We start from the raw sequence: 21,639 nt of genomic DNA on the forward strand, positions 1-21,639 counted from the left end.
AAACTGTGACTGTTTTCAATGCAAGCACTTGTGATATTGACTGCCCTCTTACTGTTAAAACAGAAGACAATTCTACTTACACAATTACTTCATCATATCAGTAGCTGCTACCTACTTGTACATGTTGTTCTTTGGCTTTAAGTAATGTCATATATGCAAGAAATATTAATAGAATATGCTTCATTTACACAATACTTCTAACGACTGTACTTTAATTTCTGTCAGTAGTCGTTTTGCAAATCGACTCCTGGAGTCAACGATTTAATTTATTTGCACGACACTACATATGTGAATTGTACGCAGAAATAATTGTTATTGTTGTAGTAAATGCTTGTGACTGAAACCGAATTGGGAATATTTGGGGTGGGAATGGCTGCATTCTGAGGTGTTCTCTGCTCCTGCTGGTCTTGTACTCTGAATTCCAAACTGCCTGAAAACAGACACCATCCCACTATCTGTAATCTCGTACCTGGCTCCAAAGGCCAGCGCAGGTATCACGATTACACACAGCTGACAAGTACCATGGTGACAGGTGCTTTTTGTTCAGGTGAACAGTATCACTTACAGACCTATTTTCTTACTGGACAATGACAGTTAAGAAAGATGATGCTGGGGGAATTGCAGCCTTAGCCCGTGTTACCTGGATAATTTAACCTCATTAATATACAAGAGAGGCATTTTCAAATAAAAGACTTGTAGCAGTTTGAGAAAATTGAAAGTTCTTGCAAAAATAGGCAGGGTAATAAAAGGTACATTCTATTCACTAGACAAACAACCTGAGAAATTCTCTCTCTTACCAAATTTTTGAGCATTATTTTAATGACTTCTTCCAACATTATCTCTGGGCCTAAGACGAGGTGTTACTCTTCACCAACTTCGTCTTGTTTATCACTTTATTATTAAGGCCACAAACAGCACTACGGATATTTGTTTCCTTTAAGCATTGTTGATCAGTATTTACAGTAACAGCCTTCAGGAGAAAAGTCAAGAGTCACGTAAGTGTTATTTGAGGACAGTGGAGCACGGTGGCAGTGGCACCTTTCCTCTTGCCAGTTTTAAGTATCCGTTCTGCCCGCAGAGGTTGTTCAGCAAGCTCGGAAAATGGCAAGTGCAGAGTTTGTGCTGGAGGACTATGTGCTACTTCTCAGAATTTCAAGGGTAGGTTAAAACAGAGCAACTTAAATGACTGATATATTATAAAACATCATCAAATTAATCTCCAGTACGACCACACTGATTCTCTGGTGCTAGACTGGGCACAAGTATGGCCCAGATGCTATAGAAAGTGTTGGCACAAATATAAAGGAATTTGGGAAAAATACTAGAGGATTTGTGATGAATAGGAGGCTTAAATAGTTTTAAACTAACCACCCAAGATTTAACTTTAGACTAATTATTTTTCTATGGCGTAACTTAACAACAATTCCTCTTAATAATGGATTAAAAAGTTTAAAATAAGCCAGCCATATTCAATACCGTGGGAGATCTACAGTAATAATTACCAATTAAGCCTAATAATCTCATAAGTCTATAGCTCTAAGACATTCCCTTAGGTATTAGGTGATATTTTAGCCAAATACTGAAATGTGCATTCAGGCAAATAAACAAATAAATAGTTTTAGCAGAGCAAGATTAAAATGCCTGCCGTTAACCCAAAATACCAATAAATAAATGCTGTCATGTTTTTATCTAATGATCAATGCATTCCCAGAAGGGTTCCTGCTTTTTTCCTCACAGACTCGGTGAGGAAATCCAACAAGGATGTGTAATAGTCAGTGATAACGTCAAGTTGTTTAGGCCTGTCTGGATCCAGAATGGATGCAAATGCTGGAGCTGACGAGTAGATTTGCTGAGAATTGTGGTTGAAGGTATTTCAAGGCCTTTTGCAAAGAAGATATGAACCCTCACCCTTTCCCTAACACACCCCCCTTTTAAGGATCAGAGAAGAGAGGGAAGAAGCATCTGGGAATTAAATTTCAGAAACCGATTGAGAATTTTAACATCCTCAGTTCTACCAGGTTTTGACTACTGCGCTCTACTCCTTGCAGAAATATTTTATGTTTCCGATTACTCAGGCCATTCAACACCAAAAAATACACTGTGGAAGCCTCTTACTTCTGCTAATGAGGAGCTGTATTTAGGTGTCTGTGTAGTAGCACTCGAGCAGGATTATCAAGAGTTAGATTTACTCTTTATTTTGACATTCTATTGACACAACTTGTATCTATGCAAGCTCTATCCCATATCACTATTGAGTTGTGCTGCTTGCGTCCTTTACTGAATTTTGTCAATGATCTTCCCCCAAACCACTCTGCCTCTCTAGTATGGCAGTGAAAAATCCAGGTAATTTGGATTTCTTTGCTAAAAATCACCTACTTTCAAGAAAGGAAAGGGCATCTCTTTAATAGCAGCAGCCACTACAAGACTGGAAACCTGACTTCATTTTCTCATGGGCGCAAACCAGGCTGAAATCAGCAGGACCTGTGCTGCCGCCTGCTGTGCTGTTTGGTTTTTTCCCCTCACTTAAAGATGTCACAGTTTGGTGACAAAAGGTTCTGTTGCGGCGTGCAGACGTCCAGCCTAATTTCTCTCATTAAAAATCCTCTAAGGGGAAGATTTAGACACATACAGGAATGGAGGAAAACATGTCTTGAAGCAGAGGCATGTTCATGGTGTACACTCCTGGTGTCTTCATGCAAACTCAAACAGGTAGGTGCCTCATTCGAGAAGGCTGCACACGTCTGCTCTGGGACATTAGTTTGCATGTGTACTATCTGCATGTTTACAAGCCAGTATAGGTCAATCTCTACAAAATAAATAGTCTTAAAAAACCAACTACTGGTGACATTTAAACTGTTTTATAAAGTACGTGAATGAATGCGTAAGAGCTGTCTTTTTCCTTACAGATAACACAAAGTTTTGGCTAAGTGTTCATCATACTAAACTGCACTCACCTGCTTGGCTGAGGCTTTTTCCCCTGTTTTTATTTTTGAAAGAAAAGCAGATGATGTGTGGGCTTTCCTTAGTCACAGAGCATAGAAGTGGCCTCAGCTCAGAAATGTTCACATCAGCTATATAAGGCTTCCCAGCAGGCGTTCTGCAGTTATTAGATAAGTAGCCCACTATGAAATAAAATGTTTGTCCTTCTCAGAACTTTTCCACCCACCTGTTACTGAAATACCAAGATACCTAATGAAGAAGAGGAATACTAGACTTGTGCCGCTTCGGAAAGCTCTTTAAATTCTTCATGGGAATTGTTCCGGGTAGGTGCAATATATTAAAATTAAAAACTGTCTTTGGGCAGAGGCAGACTTAAATTGAAGAAAATAAAGCAGACTTGTAAAACATAATCTGTTGAGATCTACGTCGTCTTCATTACATAGATAGAACAATTCTCTCAGTTTGATCACTAGTGCCCCCTATGGTCTCTACGACTATTATTAAAACTTTTTGGGAAAAGATGTTAAGATGACTAAAATATTGACAAACGCTAACTAAGAAGACGACATGGTCACTTGGAAAACATCTGCAAGATCTTTTGAACAGGAAAAAAATCATGTTTCTAACAGTACGTGTTTGCAGCAGGTATTTAGTTGCTGACAATGCCTCAGTGCTTGGTGTTTCTCCCCTAATGTCACTGAAAGACCTGAAGCCCTTTTCCAAAGTCACCCCTCTACCCACGGCAGGTTTAATTAGATCCTTTGCGTGAACCCACTTGCTCACAACATTTCCAAGCAGAAAAAGCAAGTCTCAAAGAAGCTTTTCTCTCTTTTCACCATTAGTCAGAGTTTTTCAACAGAAAAATCTGTTGGTGAGTCCAATGTGATGTGCTGGGTAAAACACTGTGTTGAGTTCATAGTCCCGTGTCCCTGGCTGGGCAGGAAAAGATTGCGTCAACGTTGGGATTTGGGATAAAATCTTCTCAGCAGTCATTTAGAGGAGAAAACAAACCCCAAGTAGCTCTGAAGCACGATGTGCACCATCAGCCAAGCTGTTAAAATGCTTGTGTGAACATAAGCCATGAGTCCTGAGACTTCTGCAGTAAATATTTCTAGACTTATGAAAGAGACTAAAACGGGCTGAGCTACCTGGAAATCACATATCTGAAAAACAAATACTCTTTTGCCTGTTCTACTGATGAAAGCTATTGGCAAGCATCCACTGATGTAATATGAATAAAGGAGCCATTGACTACGGGTTTCATCTGAATACTGAGATAAGAACATAAGCAGAAATTTTAAATTTGCATAACATATGCATTTTCTTGTTTCCTTCAAACAAAAAAAACCTCTTATATTTACACATCATCTCCTTTCAAAAATATGCAATCCTTACACATTTCAAGAAAACTTAATTCAAGTTATTTGTCACTACATTTCAGTCCGGTGACGGCTGTGGTTTAGAGCGGGTTCCTTCCTACCCATCTCAGAAAACCATGAAGCCTGTTTCCCTCTTTCAGCTCTAACAGGAGAAAACACAATTCCTGCCTTCCTTTCTGCAAACACTGACATCTTCTTCCAACACTTGTTCTATCAGTGTATGAAGTATTAAAAACTGCTTGATGTGGCTGGGCCCGTGCCAAGCCCTCCGTGACCAAATGCCCTGTGTTCTTGCCTTTTGCAGGAACAGGCGTGTATTCTTGGTATGTGTGTGTCATGTATTATTAGAACAAAACTGGTCTAATTCTTACTATTTCATTTCCTATGCGTAGAAAAGTAGTGATAACAACATTGTCAAGAAATAAAACTGCAAAAATTGTGCTTTTACTGAAAAAGAAAGGGGGTTTTTTTGTTTATTAATTAGTACAGCATTATAATGAGAATTTAAGAGAGTGAACAACCACTAGAGGGCTCATTATTCCATAGTCTTTTTAACAAAATGGTGAAATAAACCTTTCAATAACAAAGAACCAATTATGTTAAGAAAAAACCAGAACCTCATCGAATGCCACGATAAGAAGTTTTACAGCACCTAGATGTAAACTTAAGGCACCAAGCTGTAAACTTGAGAAGATGAGATAAGGAAGATTTACAGCAAAAGGGGGGAAACCAATCTGGTTTCAATCGACTTGGCAACTTGGGTTCCAGTCAATTCAACATAATGAGCCAAAGGTAAAAAGTTCACTGTGAGGAAGCTGAAGGAGCCTTCATCCACAGACCCCCAAAGACCCCTCCTCAAGACCAGCAGATGGCACTGCGTGGGGAGGGGTCAAGGAGGAGACTATGGAAATGGTTACCTGGGACTCATTTGAATAAGAAGCGGGAAAGGTTATGAATATGTATAGGTGTTCCTGGGGTCATTATGAATATGTAACTGTATTTAAACACACCTCATATTGTTAGAAGTTGCACATGAATGGTGGAACAATCCCCCTTGTACCCAACATCAAAATAAATGTATCTGCTTTATAACCTCGTGAGTTGTAAAGTTTTATGACTTTGTAGGTTGTAAAGTTGTTTCCACGCGTCAATACAACTTAATTAACCAGAGATCACGCCATGCTATTGTTCTCCTTCCTACCTTTCATTTTGCTTCTGAGACTGGAATTACATTTGGTTTACATTATGTTAAACGTAGCGGTTCCCTGATTTTGAATACCAAATGTGGCTGTGCTATTAATAATAAAGGCAAATTCCACACAGAAATGTAGAGAAGACACGAGTGTTGAGAATCAGGCTGAGATTCAGAGGTAATGACAGCGTGTTTCATAATCAGAAGTTAGATTTCTGTTTTTAAGACTGAACTCAGTCTTAGCTAGAAGGGTTTTCAGTAAGTCTTCATAGATGTCAATGTGCCAAATAAACTACAGCAAAATAGAACAAAAATAGAAAGCACAGATTCTTCTCCCTGCACATCTATGTAGATTTATAGAATCACACACCTCCTACGTATACCAGTCATTGCTAAAATCAACTCTCACGAACATGAAGTGGGCTGATAATTCTTGTAAAACTAATATGGCAATCAAATAATCCATTATTTCATTCATTGACTTATTTTTCTGAGACATCAGCAGGAAAAGTATATTGTAGTCTACCTATAGATGTTTGAGAGATCACCTTCCATTTGGACCTGGTTCACTAAAAGACTAGCTAAGCATTGTTAGGAAATTTATTGAATTGTTGTGGGTATAAACATCTATAAGCGTGCATTATATTATTATAATATTTTGACTTGGAAGGCAATAATGAAAAAAGTGCTGTTAAGGCTGAGCTTCCAAGAGGAAGAGTTCAGGTGGTTCTTTGTGAAATGCCTGTTATTATATTTCGCAATATTATGGTGCTAAACATGAAGCACGTTAAACATAAAGCAAATGCCCTGAAAACTAAAAAATGGCTAAACAATACAGGATGCAAACACAAAAGGGAGTGAATGTCATTGAGCACTGTAAGGCATAAAATGTTCATTTACTGATGTGTGAGAAGAGCAGTTGTCCTTCCGTTAGTTCTCAAGATACTTCAAGTTTAAGAAGAACACATAATATCTTAAAAACACATTATATGTTTTATAGCAGATCCATTTTTTTCACACTCATTTTAACAAAAATATTTTCCCCAAGCTCCAAACAACTCCAGAGAATGCCTTTACTCATTTAACACATGAACATATATCACCATTTCTCAGATGCATCCTCAACCTGTATTAGTTACTTACTGTTCTGTTTGACCTTTTAGCTTCAGCATGGGTAATTAATATGCAAATGACCTCTTAACTATTATTTTCTTTATCTCAAAGCAAACCTCACACATTCATGATAAATTTCTCCCTGCTTTTCTATCCAACTGTTTTTGTGTCTATTAACATTGCAGCTTTTTATATAAGGGAAAAAACTCAAATATTGCAACCATGGCAGAAATGTGATTCAATGAAAAGCTGGTTCACACAGTTGTCATCTAACAAGTTTCTGTTGCTGCTTTATATAATTATTTTCAGTCCATCAGATTAAAACCCATGCAAATGTGATATGCTTTTTAAGCTTCTATTTTGAATGTTTCAAGTTGACATTTACTTTTTTCCGGTATTGTCTAGCATAAGTTCTAGCTGAATTAGCTGACAAGGAGAGATGTGATAAATGCAAGAGCCTTTCATCTTTCTCTCAAGAAACCTCCTCAAGAGGAAATCAGCAATTACACTACCACAAGCCTTTCTTTAAATTCATAAAAAATACATGTGAGCAACTGAATAAACAGAAGGAAGTCAGAATAACTGATGGAAGAATCTCTGTGTTTCTAGACTTGCAGCAAGAAAAACCAACCAAGCAAAAGCAAAGAGCAAAATAACAATAAAAAAGCCTCCCTGTACTGAGTGACTTACCAGATTTAACTTTTCCAGCTGGTTGCCCTATAGGCACTTCTGGTTGCAAATGTAGTTTTCAAAATATGAACTGTAGATAATTCAACATGAATTGGGGGGGAGAGAGAATATTTACTCTAGGGATTAATGACAATATTACCACGGGCTCTTGGTTTTTTCACTTGCTGATATAAGCACACAAGGACAAAGACACAACATTACTGATTTGTTGGGAGGCGTCTTCTTGTGTCCTAGGAGAAAGAGTACTTACTTTTTTGCCAAAATTTGAGAATGAACCACCAACAGTTATTCTGAACATTACCTTAAGTTATTTACAAAAAACGGAAGAGAAAAGACACCTATTACTGAACTGGTATTTCTGCTCACTCATGTTCAACTTAAGCATGCTGCATCTATCAAAACTAACAATGAAGGTAAGATTTTTCTTTTTAAACTAAATAGTTTTGAAGAGTACACTTAATATTCTCTTGCTCTGTCAGTGAAGTACAAGAAAACTGTTTAAAAATAGAAATCAAAACTGATCAGTCTATTTCCCATGTTCGCGTTCAGGAAAACAACACAAAAATCCAGCACTTACCATAGTCAGCTGTTCGGAGAAAGGACTTCCTCACATCATCTTTTCTTCTGATACCTACAGCGAGGTAAGTGACATTTATATTAGATCTAAAAGTGTATTGTATGCTAGCGGCATTGATGTATACCCATCCACAGCTTAATTACGAGAAATGTATAAGTAGTAGAGTGTTTGACCGCCACTTAATTATCACAGTCTATTTCCCATGTTCATGCTCAATAAAACAAAGTAAGTAATGAGCATTTACTGTAGTCAGTATAGCATTGCTTGCAGCCCCACTGCTTTCACAAGTGATCCTGGTTTTGATTACTTTCTGGAAGGTGGATATAAAGAGAATTTTCTTAAGACTATAAGAATATTTCAGGACTTAGTAGCCTGGGGTATTGCAGCCAACCTAACAACAAAAAACACATTGAAAATGAGAGAAGGAGAGAGGAAGCATATACATGTGCACACTTCTGAAGATTTAGCCAGGGTATGGGAGCAATTTTCCTAATCTGTGAAGTACATTTTACTTAATTCCTGTGCTACAAGGAATGCAGCAAGAGGCCGGGTGAAAAGTGGAAAGAGGCAGGATGTTAGCAGAAAGCCAGAGACTCTGGTTTCCATTTTGTACAGAAAGAAGCCCTCTGGTTTACAAGTCTAAGCAGTAGAAATGTTGTTGCTTTCTGTGCACATGACCTGAATATATTCATGCCCATAGTCTGCAAGCGTTGCCCTGGGCAATTCCAAGTGTCGTTCTGGCTGCTCAAAGCACACTTTGGACTGCAATGCCACGTCCAGTGTTGTTCTTCAGACAAGAAATGACACAAGGAGCCTCAACCCAGTTCCTGTTTTAAACCTACAAGAGTGATAAAATTTGTTGCTAACTCCATTTGCATCTCCAAAGATCATCAGGCCAAAGATCCTGCACATAATGGTCACATACTTTTATTAAGAAAAAAATTGTAAATAAACAGCAGTACGTTAACTGGCCACCTAATCCCAACTATTTGCAAAACTTGTCCCTATTCCTGCTTCTCCCTTCAAGCCAGAGGCCTGCTTTCCTTCTTGTCTTAGGCAGGCAATTCTAATTTCCTTCCTAGTTCCTATGTCCGTATGAGTAGGAATTCACACAAGGCTCACTTCTTGCTATCTAGACCAAAGCCCATAAAACTACAAGAATGCTAATTTGCAATCTGAGGGAACAAAGCAAACTGATGTCTCCAATGCACAATCAATCTTGCAAGACTGTGTCACTCAGGGCTGACCAAGAAATGCCCAGTAAAGCTGGGAGTAGAAAAAAGGAAACGGAGAAGAGGATGGAATGAACGAGAGGATGAAATGGAGGAGTCACAGATATGCCCAGTTGGGAAGGTTTTCTGTTTCAGTCCTGACTGCCACAGACTATGTGAAATTAGACAGGACACAATTGCCTTGTGCTTCAGGTTTCTTTCAAGTGACAGGAATAAAGTCCCTTTTCCCTATGCTGCAGAGGGCTGTAACAGCTCCAAACCGAGACTGGTGTGAGAGGACAGCATGGGGAACGTGCTCAGAGATCTGACAGTTGCACCCATTTCCAACCATTATCAAGAAGACACTTCCTCTCAGTCTATGTATTTATTTACATTTATTTACATTAGTACCCACAATAGAGTGGATTTTTTTTTTCCTAAAGCTATGGTCATCTGCTTTTGCATAATACATTATGAGTTATAAATGCAAGATTAATCATTCACCCTGTCACTTCAAGCAATCTCGTTTTCTGCCAGCAAGACTAATAAACTCCTACTCATTAGAAACTGTTTTATTACTTTGTGCATAGAAGTGTACGATAAATTACAGCTTCACTGTTAAAGTAGCTCTGCTGACGTCTTTAGTTATACCTGTGAATGTTGTTAATCGCCAGAAACATTTCAAAAATTAAAATATTACTTTGTTGCTTTAAAAAGAAAAAAAAAACCAAAAAACTCCTATACAACAAGGACAAACAATTTCTATTAAATCTACGGGTGTTAACTGCATCCTGATGTCTAGAATCACATTTCTGAAGTACATCTTGATGTTGCGGAAAGGTCTCAATTTATGTGCTTAAATTCAAAGGATTTGAGGACAGCCTTAAGCTAAGCACATGTTTAAGCGTTTTTTTAATAAGATTTAAGTTCTTTTAGTCCCTCTGCTTTGAAGTTCAACTTCTGATGTTTACTGGTCATATCTTTCACATACACGACACCAGGCCTTGCCTTTACTTCCAGGCTTACTTAAGAAGGAAGTTGCAAATGATACATTAAGGAGAGACTGGATGCAGAGTTTTATTTTACAGAGGGATCCGTGCTGTATAAGGTGACTTTGAATTCCATAGGTTGGCAGGGAGCAGCGAGAGCGTGGCTGCTCCCCCAGGGCTGGCAATCCCGGAGCCACAGGTAGGGGCAGCAACTTTGCCAACAAGCCAGGTGAGCAGAACAGGGTTAGGGATGGTGACAGGTTCTGTTGAGAGTCCAGTGACCATTAGAGAAATGAGGGGTGACAAGTCAGGTCCAAGACCAGTCTGGGAACAGCAAAGGACAGAGCTGAGGACAGAGCTTGGCCGAGGGCTGGGGTCCAGGCCAGAGCTAGCACAGAGCTCCCAGGCAGCTGATCCATGAGTAGGAGCCCCACATGAGGTTGCTCTGGGTGTTAAGGACTGGCACACGCAGGATGCCAGCATTTCTTCATGGATTAACATTAGATTTCACCATTTTTATACTTCAAGAAGCCACAGTCAGAAAAATAAATCCCATGTTAGATACAAGAACAAACCTCAGGCTCTTGTGCAAACATTTTAGTCACAGGAATTTAGTGCTTTTAGAGAACCATTTCTATTGATATGGGGGATATACATGTTTACAATGGATCTTAGTAAGAGCCTAAATTACGTAGTGAAAGGATGAGAAGAAATGGTTAACAAACAGAAAAGAGCAATGGCTTAGCATTCAGTCAATAATACTAAATTCTTATTCAGAGATTTCAGAGTGTTTTTCAAAGAAGCTGAAAAAACTGAAACAGAAAATGAAGGAACTGTGCCTAGGCCACCCAGCAGATCAAGATCAGAGAAACAGATCTTGTGGATTTGTAGTGGATGACAAACTGAACATGAATTAACGATACTGTGCTGTTGCAAAGAAATAAACAATCGTACCAGGATGTCCAGCTTTATAACAACTATGTTGGTATAAAAACAAGAGATCGCCTCATCCATCACCATGACCCAAAGTAGGATCAAACAGATCAGCAAAGTGTTCCAGGTTACAACTACCTCTAGAATTATCACTGTCATGTTAATCAGCTTCCTCCTAAACCATGTTCCTAAGCACCACAACTACGTGTCTGTCCAAGCCCTCCAGGGATGGTGACTCCACCGCTGCCCTGGGCAGCCTGTTCCAATGCCAGACAACCTTTCCCAGGAAGAAATTTTTCCAAATATCCAATGTAAACCTCCTCTGACACATCCTGAGACCATTTCCTCTTGTCTTATCACTCGTTACTTAGGAGAAGAGATGGATCCCCTCCTCACTACAACCTTCGTTCAGGTACCTGTAGAGAGCGAGCAGGTCTCCCCTCAGCCTCCTTTCCCCATCACACTTGTGCTCCAGCCTCTTCCCCAGCTCCGTTCTCTTCTCTGAATTTGCTCCAGCAACTCAAGGTTTTTCTTGTCACCAGGGGCCCAAAACTGCCCCCAAGATTAGAGGTTTGGCCTCCCCAGTGCAGGTGACGGTCACTGTCCTGGGCCTGCTGGTCACACCAGCGCTGATACAAGCCAGGATGCTGGTGGCCTTTTCGGCCACCTGGGCACACACTGGGTCATTTGACCAACAGCCCCAGGTCCTTTTCCACTGGGCAGCTTTCCAGCCACTGTTTCCCGAGCCTGTAGCCTGATGCTTGGGCTCGGCCCAGCCCTCCCCGCTCCCAGCCCCGCCGCCGTCCTTACCTGACATCGCACCTTCGGCCGCAGGGTGCGCTCCGCCGGGGGACCGCTGAGGGGAAATGCAGTCAGGAGGCTGGCAGTGGGGGCTCCCCGCCGCCCCACAGCCGAGCCGGGCCCTCCCCAGCGCTCGCCTCCTCCTCACACCTGCCCGACGGTCGCGCTGAGGCGGCGGTGACCGGCCAGGGGCTTCTTTCCCGCCTCGCAGCCCCGCACCCATCGCTCCTCCATGGACACGTTGGTAAATCAGCTCTGCGGGCACACACACGGGACCTGCGCTGACCGCGCGTCCGGACCGGGGCTGAGCTCAAGGCCCCGCTCAAGTTTGGCGCCGTAAAGGCGCCGGCCACCGCTGTTTCGCGGCCAACGAACACCTGCTGCGATGGCGCTTGAGAAACTACTTTCTCAAGTTAGCGCCGCTTGAAGCCCGTCGGCGATGAGCACCGCGGATACGGGCGCGGACCGCTGGAGCGCGGCGGGAACCATTGCCGGCCCTTTGCTCCCGCTCTGGAGGCGGCACAGGGGGAGCCGGCGGGCGGGAACACGCAGCGTGAGGCTGGCTGCGGGGGGGAGGAGGAAGGGGAGCAGCCGGGTGAGGGGAGAGGCAACAGGCAGGAGGAAGCAGGAGGACGCTAAGCACAGCCCGCCGAGCAAGAAGCAGCCACGGAAGGCAAGGGAGGCGGCGGAGAACGAAGGCAGCCGCGGGAGGCGGGAGCAGGCGGGGCGGGGGGAGGAGCGGGCGGCCGGGCGCAGCCAACCCGGGGGGCTCGTCCATTTTTCGGTGTGAGTCAGGCACGTCGGTGGGGTGATGCTACGGCGCTGGGAAGGGGCCGGGAGAGGCGCGGCGGCAGCGGGGAGCGGCCCGTGCGCCCGGGCTCGTCCTCCCAGCCGTGCCGGCGCCGCCGCTGAGGGGAGCGCTGCTTCCTCCTTCCCCTCCCTCGCCAAGGCCGGCCCCGTGGCCGGGGGCGCTGGGCCTGCCCCCGCCCCCCCGTGCCGCGCTCGCTAACGGAGCGGACACCCGCCCCCACCGACCGAGGTACCGGGCCCGCCGCGTGGGGTGGGCGCGGGCGGGGCTGCTGAGGGGACGGCGGCAGCGGCGGGCGGGCGGGGCCGGGGCCGGGCGGAGCGGTGACAGGGGGCCGGTCGCGGGGGTGTCCTGCTGAGAAGGGCAGCCCTGCGGGAGCCGGGAAGGGAAGAGCGGCGAGTGCTGGCGGGGGTGGGCGGATAGTGCCGGGCGGGGAGGAGGACGGGTCCTGAAGCGAGGGGCTTTCGTCTCTCTCACGGGCTCCATTCATCCGTGGCTCCTCCCTTCTCGCAGGCTGCTGCTTGTGCATCGCAAGGAAAAGTCAAAAATCAGCCTTGCCCCGAGCTGAGCTGATTACTTCACCTGAACCTCGGGAAGGAAGGGGACCACAGGGAGGCCGTCCTTGCATTTCATGTTTGGTCAGCCCGACAGCATTTTGGCTTTGAGTCCACCGTGCTGCTAGCCGTTCCTGGACAGTGACAGGGAGGAGAAGAGGCACCGTCCCGCCATGTCTCGGTACAGCCTCCATAATCTCCTGGACTGGATGTACGGGGGTGTGGACCCCAGCTTTGCTGGCAACGGCGGGCCGGAGTGTGCGGCCTTTCTCTCCGGGCAGCAGCGCTTTCTGGAGAGTTTGGTCTTCCTCAGCGTGGGCATTGTGGAGATCCTCGTGTCCCTGTGGAAGCTCCGGCAGCTGCATGTTAGGGAGCTGGAGACTTATCTGCTGCAGCAGCCTCAGACTAAGCAGGAGAGCTTGGCCAAGAATGTGCTGCTGGTGGTGCTCTGTCTCGTCTTTGGGCTGGAGGTGGGGTTCAAGTTTGCCACCAGGACTGTCATTTATCTCCTGAACCCCTGCCATGTGGTCACCATGATGCAAGTAAGTCACCAGGAAGTTTTGCTGTAGTTTTATACTTGCAAAGCAGTATTTTTTCTCATAGTTGGTTTGTGGACCAAAAGCGCGTAGCAAAAGTACAAATGCCCAAACTTGGTGTAAACATTTTAAAACTTAGTTTTTCATCATCTGAATTGAAATATATTAAAAAACACCTAGTCAAATAAAAACCTGAAATTGTAGCTATGGCTAATGTCCAAATCTCTAGTTGAAAATGCAAAAAGATAAGGCTGTCTCAGCAATGCTTTCACCTGATCCTTGTTTGAGGAATAGAAAATGCTGTTTCCGTTGTCAGCAGTGGTAAAATCTGCACCCAATTTGGTGAAAACAAGATCATTGGTAAAGTGGCTGTGTAACTTACGTTCAATTTTCTCAATCAAGTGACTCTTAGGAGTGTGAATGTATTTTGTGAAGGTTTTGAAGAAGCAAATTTCTCCTTATTTTGTGCAGACAGTGTTGTTTTACTTTTCTAGTTTTAGAAAGGGAATAGTAAGGAAGCAGGTGTTACCCATGTCTCACACGTGGGGTGAACAAACTGCTCTGGCTTAATACCTGTGGATAAAATACGTGCTTTAATGATGGTCGCTGTTGAAGTGAGAGGGATGTGCTTCACTTGGAAAAAGAAGCACCAATAAACTTTATTGATATAAAGCAGTGAGGTAGCAAATTTCAATGAGAAATGTGACAATGGTCTAACAAGAATCGATGGCAAAGTACACTTGATTATTGACTGTGTAGAGGATAGAGTCAGACAAAACTGTCAGGGAGACCCTCCTGCTGAGTCATGAGGTTCAGAAAGGACCCCCTTGTTTTCTAAACTCCTTCTCAGAGAGGAGTCCCGGTGTGGCTGAAGCCAGACTTAGTCTCAGTCTTGGTCAGCCATTTACATCTAAAGGATTATATATGCACAACCAATCCTTCATATCACTTAAATTTCGAAATTTAGCGTGCTCTCAGTCACTTAACGAGGATCTGTTGCAGCAAGGAATCTCTCAGCCTCGAGGGGTAACCTTGAGAGGCTGGTGCGTTGTTACCTGTCTCCCCTGAATCCACTTTGAGCCGGACTGTCAGGACCGGCGCTGGTGGTTATTGCTTGAGCGCGGTTATGGGAAGAGGTCAGGTGGTGTTGGTGGGGAGCGAACACCACCACAGTGACTTGGGGCTTGGTTGTTGGTGCACGAGAATGTGCAATTTGTGTACCTTCCAAAATAATGGAAACATTCCTGAACAGTGCTATCTAAAGCTTACAGGATGTATCCATCGATATTCCCATTAATGTACTTAACTGTCAGTTTTGCTGAGTTTGGTGAGGAGTGTGGGAAATGTATAAAATTATTATTATTTTGTTTAATTTTGCTAATATTGTATGCTCACCACTGGGCAGCTTACAAATTTGAGCTCAGGAATTGAATGTCAAAAAGGCTTTCAGAAGAGCTGCCATGATAACATCATCTGTCTAAGGTCAGTAACAGAGGAGAATCAGAGCGGTGCCGTCCTTAGTCTCCCTTTGCAGAATGCTGAGTGATCTGGGCTGGGTCAGATCAAGCCAGTTGTTATTACAGTTCTACTCCTGGAGAGCATTTCCTGACACGAATGAAACCTCTTTTCTGGTTGTACCAGAAGTTTGAGGGAGATGGGTGTTATTTCAAGAGGAGAAAAACAAGCTCTTCTAGCAATATTCAGCAACTAAGTTACAGTTCCTGAACTTAATTACTAGGTTATATAAATTCCTAAGAAGTGATGAAATGTTAGCTCAGTATTTTATACCATAGGACACTTGCTTTCCATGAAGTGGTAATAATTGTTGTGCAATCAATTAGTCAGTATTGGTAAAGAAGAGAAAAGTAGAAGGCGTGCAAGAGCTCTATAAATAATTAAAATAATACAGCCACGTTCCATTTCTTGGCAATACTCAATGCTTACTGGAAAATTTTCCTATTAATTCTATGGGAAGAAGGTGACGTTATGTTATCATTATTATTTGAATATTTAGTTGTCTTGATATAGTATTATAATATGAGGCTGTGATATGTATTCAGCAGAAGCTAATTTTTATACATAAGTGGGGGAACTAGTATTATTTACCTCATTCATTAACGCTTTCCTTCAGGAAGACAGAGACTTAGCATCTGTAGTCAGGCCTGGGCAGTTCTTAATCTCTTTCAGACCAACTGTGAAGCTTTTTTTATAAACCTATGCTAATTAGTCATTAGAAATGGTGTTCCAGCATTTGTGAAAGTGAGAAGATGGGTGTGTCAGCAAAATTCAGAAGTCATGCCTCTTCATCCTTAAACAGATGTATTAGAAATAGGCCTGGGCTTAATGTAGAGGATGAAAATAGGTGCAAAACCAACAGCTTTCAGCAGAGAAAACAGGTTAAATACAAAGATAGTCTATGACCTCCATCAGCAGAAAAGTAACACATAGTAGTTGGAGTCTTGCGAGCATTGTTTTTCTGGCCTGAATTTGCTGAGGGCAACAGGTTGGCAAGATGAAATATGTGAAAATATAATTTATCTTTCACTTCTGTGAAGTTTTGTACATAATCCTGCTGCTGTGCCTAAACATTAGGATGAACAAAGTAGGAGGTGAAGAGATGAAATGTGCTACAACAATCAAGCTCACTTCAAAGGGAAGTGGAGCTGTTGGTGAAGGTCTCTTCTTTCACTCAAGTTCTGTTTTCTTTTGCTCTCAGAGTATTTCACCTCAGAGTAACAAAGGCTCTGGGCTCTGAGCCAAAAATATTTGGAACTGGAAATTATCCTTCAGATTTTCACTGCATAAAAGCAGAAGTCTTGCTTTTAAAAGACCTAAGACTGATGTTAAATCACAAAATAAAATGGGAATTACGTCTCTGTGGTACATTTGGGCAGACAAAACTGCGTAATATAAAGGATACTGAGTACTACAAATGAGTCTGTTTTGATCAGGTGTCTAATTCCTGCCTATCATGCCAAACGGTGTTAAAATTGAATATTTTTCAAAAGTGGGAAAAAGTAGTTCAGCTGTGTCATTGCAAGGATGAAGTGTCGATTAAATGGGCATATTTAACTGCCCAAACAGTCCTCATGGTTAATCAGATTCAGAGAATTGGTTGCCATTCTCCACCTAGTTGAATTATGTAGGATTATGTTCTGCTCGTTTCCAGCCCTAGTAGTAGGTTTGGCTTCTTGCACAGGTTTTGGAGGAAGAAGGGCAATGTTGTTTCTTCACTAGTGACGTAAGTGCAGCATCGTTGAGGGATACATACTGCAATTTTTTAAAATGTGTGTGTATATATATATATATATATATGTATGAAACCAAAGGTGAAATGGAAACTTCAGTGTTTTTTTTTTTTTTTAACAGCTGTCTGATAGGGATGGGTGTGTTTTTATACCATACAATATTTAGTTAGTGTGTGGTACAGTTGGGAGGAAGTCTATGAACAAATTCACACTGAGCTCTTTCTTTACATCAAGAGTAGTCTTATTGAAAATTATTTGAATACCTTTATTAAAACGAAACAAAACACCAAAAACCCCCAGCGAACCAACCAAACAAAAAATGCCCCAACCTCAGAACCACTCTTCTCTTTTTAGAACTGAGGACATCCTTAAGATAGTGAAGGATGGACACTTATCTGAAATAAAGACAGTGTTTTTGTAGGAAATACCTGTATTGCTGGATGAATATTCAAACAGTCATCTTTTCAGGCAAAGAGAAGTAAATTAAAGAGGAAGTGATGGGTGGAAAAAAGGCAAGGGAAAGAAGTATAGGAGAGTCCAGTTTCATCCAGTGATCTTGATCTGATGTTTGCATAACTAAAAACAGTGCAAAGTGCATCTGCAGTTCAGTAAATACTAAATCCTGTGTTCATCATTTCCAGTTTGAGCTTCTTTAGAGACTTGGATCCTTTCTGTCCTCTGCAAAAGAGGTTACTGTGTTTTTGGAAACAATGGGCTGTTTTCGGAATTTACATAATAAACATGGCCTGACTGAATTCTGTATAGTTTGGTAATATATCCAAACATATGAATAAGCAAGTGTCTCCATCTCTGTCCCCTCTTCTTCCTAATTTTTGTTAAACCTTGGAAAAAAAATCTCATATGGGGTCATCTGTGATTGAAAAGTGTGAATCCGGATTTCATTTGCATACACTGCTTCTAAATGCTTTGTAATATTTGGAAGAGTCCAGTTAAGTTGTGTGTGGTTTTCTGTACTCTGTCTCTTCAAAACCTTGAATTAAAGGAACATCCAGATCCTGTTATTTGGGAGTGAGCATGAAGAACTTTTGCCTACAGAAATCTAGTAGTTTTCTATAGAAATGAACACTCAGTGATGGTATTGGGTTACACGACCAGCAGCTTGGAAGTAAAAGTTTAATGAGTTATTTATTCAATTTTTAAAGGGTAGCAGTATTCTAAATCAAAGATGGTTTTCAGTAGTTACGTTTGTTGCTTAATATATTAAGATTGTTGGGCAAGATGCAGAGCAGTGAAGGCAAAATTTCTTATGGATATATATATATATGCATTTTTCAAATGTAAGCTTATAAATATTTTTTGTACGTGTGCGTATTTACTCTATCTACAGAATTTTTGTGTCCAAAACCTGACACTGCTACCTGCAGAACTTGTAATTTTTAAAGCACCTCAGGAGACAGGACTCGGTTTCAGAAGATACAAAAAACCTGAGATTTAATAAAATTTGATATGTTTAGGATTGTTTAAAAAAAAAAAACAGAAAAACAAGGCTATGTATTTGGAGTATAGTATGATTTTATTCCCAAATCAGTATGTTAGGAGGTGCGTGAGGCTGTTGTTGCAGGTCAGCAGTCCTTTCAGTGCTCTGAAATGCTGTCTGGTAGGCATAAGATTCATCACGTAAGTGGAAGACGCGCACAATCACAGCTCGCAAACATACTGGTTTGTTAAGTATGCAGCTCGATTTTTAGATGAGTGTAATACAAGTCTTTCTTTTTACAACTGCGAATTAACTTGTGATAATTCCTCTTAAAGCAGATTGTAGAGAGGAAATTCATCATAGCACGTGGTGAAAAAGGGCAGATGGAGAGCAATCACAGCACTGAAAGCGCCAGTATTTCTTGGTGGTGAGCCTTATTTCTTGCAAAAGAGTGTGTTTTACTGGTGGGAAGATGAGAGCAGCTCAAGGGCCATAGATCTGAAGTGACAGGTCATGAGACAGATCATCAGTCCCTTTATCCTGGGATGATCCAGAACTGTTAGTTTGGCTTTAAAAAAAACCCCATGGTTTGCTTGTGTAGTTTAATCTACCCTTGATTCCAATAACTGTCAATTTTTTCTTAATTGTTACAATCTACTTTTAAGCAATTATGTTGTTGTGTTTAAAAAGTGCTGTCAACTGAAGTTGAGAGACTTTAACTGATACTGTAATTAATGTCATAATTACTTATTGAGCTGAGGAAAAGCTTTTCTGTGATAATTTTAACACTGTGTATAGTTTGTTCGCCACTGCGCTTATTTTTAGTTAGTCTCAGCATGTAGTGGAGAAATTGAGAAATATTAGTATGAAGCAAGGCAAGGATTCTTATAAAAAGAACAGCAAATGTGTCTTAATCCTGTGATTCACAGTTTTCCTTGTTTGAAGATTACAGTTCAGCTGCTTTAATTTAGACAAGATTTGGCCAGTACATGTTTTATCTTGAGCTGAAAATGTGGGTGCTTTAGTCAAGGTGACAGGGATCACATCACGGTAACATGTCACGGCACCAGTGAGTGTTCTAGTTGAGGAATTGGAGTCTAAAGCTCTAGGTTAAGCCTCTGTTTTGAAGTTTCTGGCATTTGGAAATGCCTACTGTGCTTGGGGATAGAATGCATACTTTGGTAATTCTCTCCTTATTCTGTATATCCTTAGGAAAAAAGGATATAAAAAGTGAGGACCTGACAAGAAGTAATCTTACTCTCTAAAAGCAGTAGGAATCAAATGATTGGAAATTCTAGCAGAAAAAGCTTAACTTTCTCTTGCCCCAAATATTGACACTGAGGGTTATTATCCTAAAGGTCATTAGATTAATAATTAGGTAAGCATATATTGGTTTGTTTTGATTAGATCATCATAGATTTAAAGCAAATATCGAACAAAGTGTAACATATGTAGCTTGAGCAATATGTTATGGAGAGAGGGGCCTTTGTGTTGTAATGTATCACCATTGGCTATAATAGATTTTGAGGTGGATTTTGTAACCCACTTAGCGGTTTCACACACCATTCCATACAGGTTGTTTGGTAGCAGCTTAAACTGGTGCTTCAGGAATAGCTGCCTGAGGCCTTTAGGAACTTCAGTGACGCGGGGAACTAAGTCAAACAGCAGCAGGAACCGTGCTGGACACCTTATAAACTCCAGGGATCGGGATGACTTCCAGCTAATGATTTCCACTCAGAAAAACCCCTCTTTGTTGTCTCCCTTACACCACTGTGAATGTTTCCACTCCTAATCACAGGATGAGTTTTTCTGCAGGGGCTGCAGAGCGGCCACATTTCGGCAGCAACTGGAACTGTGCACCCAGAACAAGTTCTTACCATGAATTTGAAACCTGTGAAGAGTGTAATGGGACTCATGCTTCTTGTGACGCTTCCTCGGGGCTTGAGATAGGGGTGATAAGGGTTTACATTTATCCAGATTGCCCAGTTGTTAGTGTCAAGTTAATTCGTTTATGTTTTAATACTTCGGTAGTTAGTGAAATGCCAACTTAAATTATCAGGAATGTGATGTTATGTGTTTTAGCTTTCTATGGATTGTATTACTGTTTCTGTTTCTTTGGCAAAAAAGTATCTGTAATTATAAAGTTATTAGATATTTATTATCCTGCTGTTTTTAGAGGTTACAAGTTTTTGTTGTAAAATCCTACAGACGGAGGAATTGTGAACTGTGACAAGAAAAAGGTGTTGGTAACTTGAGGCAGAGTAGAGCAGGACATTTCTACAATGGTTGTACTTCCACAGGAAACTGATATGAAATGTCATGCTTGGGGAAAAAGTAACAAAACAGAATGTATATGAATATGTACATGAGAATCCTATTGTGAACTCATACAAGCTTCCACACTGTCACTGTCAGATGTAAATGCAAATTAATCTATATTCAGTGCTAGTTGAATTTCCTTAACAAATTTGGCTTCTGAATGTGTTTTTAAATTCAGCCTTTTTTGTTCTTCTACCTCCACTTAAGTTGTTGATTGTCAAGTTTTCCTGAGGCTCCAAGTTAGGAGTGGGGAAGGAAATAACCCACTGCTAGTGAAGGGCTTGTGCAGATAGGAAGAAAAATAACCTCAGTGACACTTTTTCTCTGAAACTCTAATTCCTAAGATGTGATAACTAATGCTACTGCACACATAGAAAGACCTGAGTCTTATGTTAATAATTAATCTAAAATATGAGAAATCTAGAAATCTTTCACCTAAGACCGTAGAAGGGAAGAGGCGAGTACAGGTTTGTCGAGTAAACAAACTAAGCCCATGGAAGGGGAGACCAACCTACAGTGTCACAATGAACATATATAATTTACCAGACATCAGGTGGAAATTGTTCACCTTGCTGCAATCCCTGGGTGGAACTGGGAAACTGGGAGGTTGGAGAGAGGGACCGGCAGCTTCTTATGTTCCCAGAGTATGGTTTGTTTAGCACAAACTACTTTTACTGCAGTATTACTTAAGGCTCTGCCAGCAATGTTGCTTTGAATCATGAGTATTCTTAATGGTAGACTAACAATGCCACAGGACACATTAGTTAATCCCTGAACCTGTCTGACAACTGTGATTTTTTTAATGCTAAAATATTAAATACATTCAAATTGCTGCTGTTTAGCACTGAGAATGTAACATCTCTCATCTCTGTTCTCTTTTCAGATCTGAGAGTCTGAACTTGTCAAACCAC

At 41.6% G+C, this 21,639-nt stretch overlaps 2 protein-coding genes across 5 annotated transcripts in view; one reads left to right on the top strand and one right to left on the bottom strand.

The window, feature by feature from the left end:
* ACSL4 (acyl-CoA synthetase long chain family member 4) overlaps positions 1 to 12,484 on the bottom strand; it is a 52,798-nt gene extending 40,314 nt beyond the window's left edge. For 2 of the 3 annotated variants that reach the window (XM_065846401.2, XM_065846400.2), the window contains exons 1-2: positions 11,835 to 12,481; positions 7,892 to 7,945 (exon numbers count right to left, since the gene is read on the bottom strand). The gene's annotated coding sequence lies outside the window, so the exon portion shown is untranslated. Of the gene's footprint in view, positions 1 to 7,891; positions 7,946 to 11,834 lie in introns of all 3 variants that reach the window. The other variant, XM_065846397.2, reaches the window with a different exon arrangement.
* TMEM164 (transmembrane protein 164) overlaps positions 12,408 to 21,639 on the top strand; it is a 31,693-nt gene continuing 22,461 nt past the window's right edge. The window contains exons 1-2 of one of the 2 annotated variants that reach the window (XM_065846405.2): positions 12,408 to 12,498; positions 13,147 to 13,729. In XM_065846405.2, the coding sequence (XP_065702477.1) occupies positions 13,361 to 13,729 (369 nt within the window). In that variant the 5' untranslated portion in view covers positions 12,408 to 12,498; positions 13,147 to 13,360. Of the gene's footprint in view, positions 12,499 to 12,595; positions 12,865 to 13,146; positions 13,730 to 21,639 lie in introns of those variants that run through there. The other variant, XM_065846404.2, reaches the window with a different exon arrangement.

This window comes from Patagioenas fasciata, chromosome 11 (genome assembly GCF_037038585.1).
Source record: "Patagioenas fasciata isolate bPatFas1 chromosome 11, bPatFas1.hap1, whole genome shotgun sequence".
Classification (NCBI taxonomy): Eukaryota; Metazoa; Chordata; class Aves; order Columbiformes; family Columbidae; genus Patagioenas; species Patagioenas fasciata.